Consider the following 11,690-nt stretch of genomic DNA (forward strand, 5'->3'; position numbering starts at 1 on the left):
TATATATAGAGAGAGAGAGAGAGAGAGAGAGAGAGAGAGAGAGAAAGAAAGAAAGAAAGGAGGCAATTAAAATTTTGGATAATTCTTATATAATTCTTTATTGTTAGTGCTTTCATTTGTTACACCACTTCACTGGTTTATTCAGTGATTCTTCTCATTGAAAATGCCAGAACAGTATGACAAAGTAATCAATAATTAATGGATTGATTTGTCAACAATAAAACTGAAGTGAACTGTAATCAGTGCATGTAGTCAGTGGGGTGGGTGGGGATGACCCTGTTAAAATGCATCATCAGTTTTAACACCTGGTTTCATGTTAGAATTCTTTCAGAACAAATTTTTAAAAATGGTTTGTGTGAGTGTTTGCTTTGCAATCATATGGCCCACGTGTTTTCCACTGTGTTGTATCATGAGTAAGTGTTGCCTACAATAGCTTCAAGCTAGCCCGATCATTGAGACTGAAATTGGGTAAATGGAAACTGTGTGGAAGCTCACTTGCTTGCTGGGTGAATTGTACCTGTAATTCATTTATTATTGTTACTATACATAGATATATACATAATGCATACATACATATGGAGGGCAGCTGATTGGCACAAATAGTAGAGTGCCTTGTGGTATTTGTTCTGGTTCTTTACTTTCTGAGTTTAAATCCTGCTGAGATCAAGATTACCTTTCATCCTTTCAGGTCAATAAAAGAAAGTACTTGCCTAGTACTGGAGTCAATGTAATCTATTAAATCTTATCACTACATACCATCAAAAGACAGATGGCTTTGTGCCTAAATTAAAAATGGTTATTATTTATTCATAAAGGGTAGTGGTATGGCAGAATCGTTAATGTCACAAAAAGTGCTTTCCAGCTATTTAACTCTTTTGTTACTGTATTTCTGTTGAAATATACTGCTTTATTTTGATTTATTGGAAAATAATTTTTAGTAAAATAACTTTTTCAATATCAGTCAAATGTTTGGCTGAAATCATTCTAAATCAGGGAGCTTTTATCTTAGAGCTGGGCCAATCTTAGGCATGTTAGTTTCAAAAAGATCAAGTTTTGAGATCAAATTCTTTCAAGGTTAACTTCCAGCATTGAAAAAAATAAATTATGGCTCAAATACCAGAATTGATTTAACTTGACTCCTCTCCATCCCTCCTACGATAGAAACTATCCTCCTCCTCCTCCTCCTCCTCCTCCATCATATGTGACTATCAAAATTCACTGCTGACACTTTGTTTTTTACTTTCAGGCTGTGCATCTGGTTATCAGAGTTCCGAGTTACCGTCCACTCCCAGCGATATTAAGGTATAGGATATATAACTTGCTACTGTTGTTGTGTTTGTTTTTGCTGATATCAACTACTGTAGTTAATCAAATAACATATTCAATTGCTATTTTTAGCCATGACTTAATTCTCACTAAGTGTTAAAACATGGGTTTTAACATTTGGAGGTCTAAACATGTGGTTCTTGTTTTAAAGACAGAAAAGTGTGTATAAAGCTGCATCTTTTATCATCATCAATCAAAATGTTTTGTAATGAATTACAAAAACCATTAAAAAAAATTTACTTCAGCTTTATGGTGACATGTAAAGACTACTGTTTATTCAACTAAACCTTGTTCTGTACATGAGTTATAAGCTTGGATATCTAATGTGATTTAGACTATGGCTGAAAATCAATTATAAAATGCTATTTCTGAATTTCAGAATCCTGTTAGAAATAATCGCTAAATCTCTTTAGGATCATGCTCTTCCGTATTAAAAAAGGAAGACATATTAGATTTTGTAGTGCTAGATACACATATGGATGAAATGATAGAATGTTTGAAGCTGGAACAACTTTGATCAGGACTTACTAGAATTAAAAAAACAGACACTTTCTTAAGTATGTAAACACTTATCAAACTAGGAGCTTTTATTTCTAAACTAATGTATATATCCCAAAGTAAGACACTTGCTGAAGATCAATGATCAAACCTATTGATTGAAATGTAATGTAGATGCTTCACCTCTGGGAATGTTAGTAGATATATTATACACACATAAAATATAGATAAATAAGAAAACATGTAGACTTACAAATACACACAAGTGTAATTATGGGAGCACACACATGTATACTCCTACTAATCCAAATGCATAAATATGGAAGTACTTATACAGACACATGCATAGATTAATATGGAAGTACACATTCAGGTACACATACAGATGCTCATACATAGGTATATATAAAATCACAGATATGGAAATACACATACGCATGGAATCACATGCATACATCCATGTAAGAACAATGCATATATAAATATGGAAACACATACATGCACACATGCATATACAGAAACATAAATACACTAGCATAGATAAATATAAATGCAAATACACATAAATACATATGCATGCATAAATATGGAAGCACATAGATGCACAAATACATATATATGGAGGAACTCATACAGGCACATATCCATAGGTAAATATGAAAGAGCAAAGAAACATACAAAGACATAAATATACATTGATTAATTTGGAAGTACATAACATAATATAAATGTTTTTTTTTTATTTTTCAGAATGATTTTCATTCCAAATCAGATTCCAACTCAGAGAAACAAATGGTGTCTCCTTTGGGAGATTTTGAACTGGAAGCTGATGGTAAGTCTATTTTTGTTCATATTTATGTCTTTTTTTTCCATACCTGCATGGTTTGGACAAATGTTACTTTGAGGCATTGTTTTACACAGCAAGATGCCCTTCTTGATGCTAAGCCTTACCTGTTTTTCAAATAAGGGATCTTTTATCTTTAGAAAGCACAAAGTGACTGAACAATTAGTTGACAGGAGAAACTGACAAAAACACTGACTGCCACACTTTCATACAAGTGATTGCAGATATAAGCAAACATGCAAGCACATGCGCGTGCACACACACATACACACACACACGCACTCACATACATGCAGACAAATGAAATATGTACATGTACATGCACATGTCAGCCTTCTTTCAGTTTCTGTCTATCAAATCTGCTCACAAAGCTAGATTGGTCCAGGACTTTTGTAGTAGAAGATACTTATTTAAGGTGGGGTGCAGTGATACATTTTATTGGGAAGCAAACTTTGCAATCACAAAGCTACACCTATGCTTAGTATCTGTATATGTATATATGTCTATACTGTACTTGGGTGGTGTGTGCATGTGCATGGGCTGTGTGTCTGTGTGTATTCAGTATGGACAGTGTACATGTTGTGTGGGTAATATGTTTGTATTAGATGACATTGCTCATCACTTAGGGAAGGACCTGATCCCAAAACTGTGAATATGAGATATGATGTTTGTCCTGAGAAAGCCTCATGAGAAAGATGGGTCACAAGGCAAAAACAACCACACACATCTGTCTATGTGTGTGTGTATTTATATAAAAGTAGTGGTAGCGGTGGTGGTGGAGCACTTGTGAAATTACTTGACATAAACAGGAGATGAGTCTCCTGAAAATCACGAGAAGAATTTCAGGATAGAAGGACACCAGAGTATATTTCCATCGTCTTCTGATCACTAGACGTTGATCTTAGCACTGCACCTTACCAAAGCACTTGTCAATTAACTCATGCTTGTTCTTGTACAGAGCTGTCTCTACAGCACAGTACCTATTTACTGCCAGACATACTGAGCCGTTTATTTATTTAAAGCCAGGTGCACTGAGCCAACATAGTATCTGTTTACAATTGAATGTACTGAGCCCACTGTGTTTATGCTTTTCCTCAGTGCTTAGAGCTGTGAGTTGTCCCTACAGCTTGGTGCCTATTTACTGCCAGATGCACTGAACCAACTATTTACAGTTAAATATAGTGTACCAGTGTTAGTAAAGTGTCTTTTTTATGTACACATGATGACAGTGATAGATATGAACATCAATCTGATACTTTATCAACTCAGTTACCCATAGTCGAACCTATCAACCACCATTTGGTGTAATTTTTCTTCCCATTTTGAGATGGAATATTGCTACTTGTTTCAGTTACTAGAGAATTACCAGACCCATTTTTTTCTATATTGTATAGAGGATAAAACAAAATTTTTCATGATTACTTTTGGCATTTTGCTCAACTTTTGTCTATGTTTTAACAACTATTCAAAAGAAAAGCGAGACAAAATATGAATGACAGACCAGACCCAAAACACTGCCACCTGGCCCATGAATGCCTTTAGACAAGTTCACTCTATTGCAAGTGTTTAAACCAGACCCTTGGTTCCCTCTCTTGTCATGTTTTTGGTGTGTAATATATATTGAGAATGAGTATTGGCTACATCACCCTCACTAGTCTGAGGGTTTGAACAGCTCCCTCACTACATCACCCTCACTAGGAGGGTCTGAATAGCTTATGAGTATATTACTCTTTCTCTCTTCAGTAACTTATTTAAAAAAATAAAAGGCTATGGGCTTTATTAATCTTTCTTGTCTTAAAGCATATCAGCAGTTTTAGGATTCTACTTCTTGATAGGTACCTTTTGTTAAGGAGCATCTTTTGTTATTGACAGTAAAGTAAACTTGTTACATTAGGCATTAATGAAACAGATAGACAGCAAGAGACTACAAGGTACATTTGTGTTGTCTATATCTGACATCCATAGGAGAAATCTTCAGTAAAATTAGAGCATAAGACTCTGGGGATAAATTTGTAGAAACCTTAGTGGATATAGATTTGATTTATTTAGACATCTATTGATGTTAAGGGGTTGGTGGTGACATTTGAGAAACTACCCAATCTAAATAACATCCATTGTTCTATTGTATTTTCCAGGTATGTTCTACCTGAGTGGTGAAGATCAAAGAGATAACCAGGAACCTTTCTATTTCTCTGATGATGATGATTTCGGTGAGTATATCAGTGGCTTCGACCCTTTATCTTGTCATCCATTCATTCCCCCGCTAACCCTTAATCACCCACACACCTTTGTTGTTAGCCTTCATTTACTTTTCACATGTCTTCCTTTCTACACTTTGTTTTCTTGTCTCTTTTTCTACTCCCTTCACTTTTTCCACCTTCTCTGTGAGAGCACCATTTGAGTGATGGGCCTCACAGAGATAATGTGGCCAATGCCAGTGTCACATAACTAGCACTTGTGCCAGTGGAATGTAAAAAGCACCCTTTGAGTATTGGGCCTCGTGGAGGCAATGACAAATGACCGAGACCCTTGGTGATATTCTGTGCTTGAGAAAACCCATCAAGCCAAGTGAAATTGTTGTCATGGCAGATACTGGTATCACGCAACTGGTAACTGGGCTGGTGGCATGTAAAAGCACCCATTACACTCTTGGAGTGGTTGGCATTAGGAAGGACATCCAGCCATAGAAATCATGCCAAACTAGACTGGAGTCTGGTGCAGCCCTTCAGCTTATCAGGCCTGGTCAACCTGTCTAACCCATGGACAATAGACATTAAATGATGATGATTTCACTTATATTTCATCACTAGTGTACATGTGTGTGTGTGTGCACACACATGTATGTATGCACGTTCATATTCAGTCACTTGCTATACTTTTGTACATAACTAAATCAGTTTACTATTTTTAGTAAACTATTTAAGTGACCAGTAATTTTCTTTCACTCTTAATCCTTTAACATTTAAACTGGCCATATCTGGCCCAAATATTCTATCCATTTTATGTTCAAAGTGGCTAGATCCAGCCTCTCACATCTATCTGACAATGTCATTGTAAAACTAGAAAATAATCCCATCATTGAAATCTCAAAGCTATGAGATAATGCATGATGAATTCAAAAGAATATGTCTCCTTTATTGGACACTAAACTCTGCTTGCAAAGACCTGTTGAGGCAAGTGAAATCGAAATCCTACTAAATTCGACGACTGGCACCCATGCCAACGTCATCTCCATTGGACACGAAACACAGCTTACGAAGACCTGTTGGGGCAAGCGAAAGCAAAATCGTGATGGCACCTGTGCCCAGTGTCGCCTTTCTGGCACTTGTGCCCGCAGCATGTGTAAGGACTTTTGAGCGAGATCGTTGCCAGTGCCCCTGGACTGGCCCTTGTGCGGATGGCACATAAAATACACCATTTTGAGCGCAGCCGTTGCCAGTACCGCCTGACTGGCCTTCGTGCCGGTGGCACGTAAAAACACCCACTACACTCTCGGAGTGGTTGGCGTTAGGAAGGGCATCCAGCTGTAGAAACTCTGCCAAATCAGATTGGAGCCTGGTGTAGCCATCTGGTTTCACCAGTCCTCAGTCAAATCGTCCAACCCATGCTAGCATGGAAAGCGGACGTTAAGCAATGATGATGATGATAATACATTACATTTGACACCATAATCTGAATGCTAAAGGGTTAAACCATTTGTATTTTATACCTCTCTTCTTTCTTTATCTTCCCTCCTTTCACTTGTCTTTCTCTTGCTTACTCAAAGACAAAAGACAATTTAGTTCTATATTTAAGAGATGAGGAATTATGTACATTATTTACAATTGGTGGATATTTGTCCTTATCTTGTTTGTTGTTAACACAACGTTTCGGCTGATATACCCTCCAGCCTTCATCAGGTGTCTTGGGAAAATTTCGAACCTGGGTTCTCATTCCGAAGGTATTTTTTGATGTTGTTGTAGTTGTTGTTATTATTATTATTATTATTATTCAGGTCACTGCCTGGAATCGAACTCGGAATCTTGGGGTAAGTAGCCTGTGCTCTTAACCACTATGCCACGGGCCTATGGCATAGTGGTAAGAGCACAGGCTACTAACCCCAAGATTCCGAGTTCAATTCCAGGCAGTGACCTGAATAATAATAATAATAATAATAACAACAACAACAACATCAAAAAATACCTTTGGAATGAGAACCCAGGTTCGAAATTTCCCCAAGACACCTGATGAAGGCTGGAGGGTATATCAGCTGAAACGTTGTGTTAACAACAAACAAGATGAGGACAAATATCCATCAATTGTAAATAATGTAAAAGACAATTTCTTTTATAAAGACTTCCAAATGAAGGAAACTTTGTCAAATCTGAAGAATTATATTGCTTTAACCCTTTTCTTTACCATATTTATGTTGAAATATACTGCTATGTTTCAACTAATTTTTAAAATAATGAAGAATTCAGTAAAATAATGTTGCCATTATTAAGTTGGTGTTTGGAACATAAAACCTTCCATTAAAATTTCATATTTAATTTAATTTGGATTGCTTTAAAACAAGAAGTATCATAGAATCAAGTAGTTTCTGAGTGGGGTTGATGTCAAAAGAGTTTGTTAAGTGGTTGCACAGAAGATGTGTGGTCTTCTATAACTGCTGTGCTCCATAATGTCATCACACAAAAGCTGTCTTGTATGTCAGGCATGTTTACTAACAACAGTTGTTTGTAGAAATAACTATTCTTAAAGATGGTTTACAGCGAGGATATGTATTAGTAGTATGTTGAATGACACAGTAGACATATGTCTGTGTGTGTGTGTGTGTGTGTATGCACACACACACGCATTTTGGTATATTGTGTTGCTTGTTTATATTGTAGATAGAAATACACTGCACATACACAACCTATTCTACACACACACACACACACGTGTGTGTGTGTGTATAAAGTTACACAATCTTGTCCAGCCTGTCTATTATTCAGACAAAATATGTTTAAAATTACTTCCATGTTGAATAATAAATAAAAGGAAATGAGGAAAGCTTGAACCAATGCAAGAAAAAAGCTGGAAAACCTTTATATATTTCAGGCACAAAGGCCCATTTTCAGAAGGATACAAAGGATGCAAAGAAATATGTGTCTACATAGATGCTACCATTTAGATAGCTGAATGGGCAGTGATCCAATATTAGTCTAGTGTTTGTGCTAACAGTAGCACTTTCCCAAATGGTGGTGTTGTTGGTGTCATAGATATTACACTGGAGATGGTGGTGGATGACTGGCTTCAGGTTGGCAGTGGAGGTCAAAGTGGCTGTTTATATCAATGTTGTTAATGGTGGTAAGTGTCATGGGTAATCAGCAATGGCGTTGACTACATTGATGTTGTTGGTAATGGTGGTAAATATCATGGTAGTAGTAGGTGATGGTGTTGTTGGTACATGCCCTTGTAGTTGTTGATAAAGAGGTGGCTGATAACAGCAACAACAATCCTCATTGCAGCAGCAACAATGGTGGCAGAAAACATGGTGTTGGTAGACAACAATACCAATCACTGTCTTAGTGATGATGATGTTTGACATAGTTGCAGCAATGTAGGGGATGGTTAGTAATTTATAAAAGCCTTTGGTCCAACTCCAATTGGCTATTGATCTTAAGATTAAGTCAGTAGATCAGTAAGGATTACTTGAAACAAGGATTTCCTATATTTCTCTGGCCAGTTTGGAAGCATCTCTCTCTCTGATGGTATTATCACATTTCATAATGTGTTTGTGAAAGGAAGATGTGTTTGTAGTCAGGTGTTCCTTCAGTTGGATGTGGAATGGTCGGCCTGTACTACCAATGTAGTATTCACTGTATTTGGAACACTATATCTGGCATACCACGTATGTTCACAGATACTTGCTTGCATTATGGAAAGGACAGTTCACAGTGTGCAGGGCTGTTGTGCATTGTGATCAGGGACAGTCCTGAGTTGGTTAGCAGGATGTTGAGGCTGTCCCCGTGGATGGCAAAGATGGTTTTCTCATTAAAGTGGGGAATCCTCAGGTAGCAATTCCTAGAGAGATTCTTTTTGTCATGTTTATTTGGCTTGCATCCGTGTAGGGTCTTTGTAACAGATGCTGGATATTTGTTGGTTCCAAGTATCTTGAAGCATTGTTAGTAACTTTCCTTATTTCCCTTTTTGCTTATTATTCTACTTCTGTATGACAATGTTTCAAGTGAACTATTAACTTCTTTAGGGTGTGATTTGAGGAAAAATTGTCTTGTATTTCCAGCAGGTCAGGTGAAACTATGTAGATACTCTCCCTTCATTGGCTTGTTGTCTCTCTGGTTCAGTCATCAAACAAGTTTTCAGGCAGCTGCAGCTTATCTCCTTTTGTTTTGGTTGTCGTTTGGTGTCTTTACAGGATCACTTTCATAACATGTGCAACAAGATAAAATACCAACACCAAACCATGTTTTTATTTCTCTAAACTTGAATAAAATATAAAGAAAATGAAACAGTAAGAATGTAAATATTAAATTATGTGTTAACATGCCACACTGGTTCTTCTCTTTCCAGCTCTGGACTCCTCAACAGAAGTTACGGAACCTTCATACATTCGTGGAAAAAAACGCATTGATCCAGATGCCATACATTCAGCATCAGTCCCTGTTAATGTCCCGCGGTTCAACCAAGAGATGTTTTGTTCATCAGCCTCAGACAAAGAAAATGTAAGAGATCATCTTATTAGTTACTACTGTTGTTAGTGATTGATTGGTAGACTTGTTAAAGCATCAGACTAATTGCCTTGTGGTGTTTACCTTTTATCTTTTACTTGTTTCAGTTATTAGACTGTGGCTATGCTGGGGCACCACCTTGAAGAACTTTTAGTCAAATAAATCATCCCTATTACTTACTTTTATTTTTAAAGCCTGGAACCTATTATTTCAGTCTCTTTTGAATTGCTAAGTGATGGGGATATAAACACAGCAACACTGGTTGCCAAACGGTGGTGGGGGACAAACAGACACATACACAATGAGCTTCTTACAGTTTCCATCTACCAAATCCACTCTTGAGAATTTGGTTGGCCTGAGGCTGCAGTAGAAATCACATGCCCATGGTTGCCACTCAGTGGGACTGAACATGGAACCATGTGGTTGGGAAGCAAACTTCTTACCATACAGCCATGCATGTATCTGTTCAAGCTTTTTATATTCTGAGTTGAAATTTTGCCAAGTTCAACTTTATCTTTTGTGCTTTTGGAGGTCGATAAAATAAAGTACCAGTCAAGTACTGACGTTGATGTAATTAACTAAATCCACTTCCCTAAAAATTGCTGGCCTTCCCCAGTCATAGATCATTGTTTGACTCTTTATGTTGAGTTCAAATTCCACCAAGCTAAACTTTTATCCTTTCAGGGTTGATTAAATAAATTACCAAGTACTGAAGTCAATAGTATTAACTAATTCTCTTCCTCCTGAAATTGCTGGTCTTGTGCCAAAATTTGAATCACTATCGTTGTTATTGTTGCTATTAAGGCAGTGAGCTGGCAGAATCCTTAGCACATGGAGCATTTTGTTCATCTGTTCTGTGCTCAAAATTCCACCAAGATCAACTTTGCTTTTCCTCCTTTCAGGATTGATGGAATATGTACTTGTTGAGCACTGGGTTGGTGTAATTGACTTACTCTCTTCCACAAAATTTCAGGCCTCATGCCTATAATAGAAAGGATTATTATTGTTGTTGTTATTATTTCAAATTTTGGCATTAGGCCAACAATTTGACAGGGTTAGTTGATTACATTGACCCCAGTACTTGACTGGTACTTTTACTAACCCTGAAAGGATGTAAGGTAATGTTGAGCTTGGAATGTAAGATGAAATGCTTCTAAGCATTTTGTCCAATGCTCCAACAACTCTTCTAGCTTAAATGGTATCCAGAAAGGACACAAAGCCACAAATTTGGGGTGAGAATATATTCAATTATATCAACTTGATTGGTACTTATCTTAAAGATAAAAGCTAGTGTTAACCACTAGTGGGATTTAAGCTCAGAACACATGTACATTATTAAATACCACAAAATATTTGTCCAGTATAGTACTGATTGTACTGATGTACCTTATGACCTTTGCAACAACAACAACTCTTAATTAAATCTATTTTTTTTTTATTACAGTGTCCTTCACCTCATGACCCACAAGAAATTGCTGCCAGTATGAAGGCGTTGGCAGAAAGTCTACGGAAAGACGAAGGTTTCATTTTTGGCGATCTGCCTCGCCCACGGCTGAACACAGGTGATATTGCTATTACCAGGCCCACACATTTTTAGTAGCATTTGGATTTAAATTATATAAAAAATAAAGAAAAGACAAAAAAAAAACCCAGTTAATAAAAAAAAGCTATAAAAAAATTGTTACAGTTCCCACCACCAGCCTCCACTACCCCACTATCTGCAACAGCAACAAAAGTTACCATAGCAACAACACCAATATAAACTGTTTATGTTAAACAACACTCCTTCCCGCTCCTTGACCCATTCCCCCTTCCCCTATTATCCTTCACTTTCTCACTTGAAATAATTGCTGAAGACAATTTTTTTTTTGTTTTTATTTTTTTTAAATACATTTTTTTTTCTGAAAGTGTTTACCTCTATACCAACGATTTTATGATGATGAAGATGATGATGGAAGAAAGACAAAAATAAAAAAAACACTGACAAAGTTATAAAAATTGTTGAGTTTTTGTTTTATTTTTGTGTGTGTATATACATTGTATGTATATGAATATGTGTGGTTATGTAATTATGTATATGTATTTATTTTCTGATTTTGGGTGTATGGTATGATTTAAAGAAATGTATAAGTGTAAGTGTCATCATGTATACATGTGTGGATTTTCAGTTAGTGATTTCTGGGTTTTTGCATGAATTAACTTGTACCTTAAGGGCACACTCCGACACCTCACTTCCATCTTTCTCTCTTTCCTGCTGGGGTACCTGTGTATTTCCTCTGCTGCAAGACATCTTTTCCTGTCCCACTACC

The 11,690-nt window shown here is 36.7% G+C and overlaps 1 protein-coding gene across 5 annotated transcripts in view; it reads left to right on the forward strand.

Annotated features, from left to right (window-relative positions):
* Positions 1–11,029, forward strand: part of LOC106873180 (uncharacterized) — a 101,769-nt gene extending 90,740 nt beyond the window's left edge. For all 5 annotated transcript variants that reach the window (XM_052969588.1, XM_014920415.2, XM_014920412.2 and 2 more), the window contains exons 9-13: positions 1,247–1,302; positions 2,575–2,656; positions 4,804–4,878; positions 9,224–9,375; positions 10,826–11,029. In XM_052969588.1, the coding sequence (XP_052825548.1) occupies positions 1,247–1,302; positions 2,575–2,656; positions 4,804–4,878; positions 9,224–9,375; positions 10,826–10,978 (518 nt within the window). In that variant the 3' untranslated portion in view covers positions 10,979–11,029. The remainder of the gene's footprint in view (positions 1–1,246; positions 1,303–2,574; positions 2,657–4,803; positions 4,879–9,223; positions 9,376–10,825) is intronic.
* The last annotated feature ends 661 nt before the right edge of the window (positions 11,030–11,690 follow it).

The sequence above is a fragment of the Octopus bimaculoides genome, chromosome 7 (genome assembly GCF_001194135.2).
Source record: "Octopus bimaculoides isolate UCB-OBI-ISO-001 chromosome 7, ASM119413v2, whole genome shotgun sequence".
Lineage (NCBI taxonomy): Eukaryota > Metazoa > Mollusca > Cephalopoda > Octopoda > Octopodidae > Octopus > Octopus bimaculoides.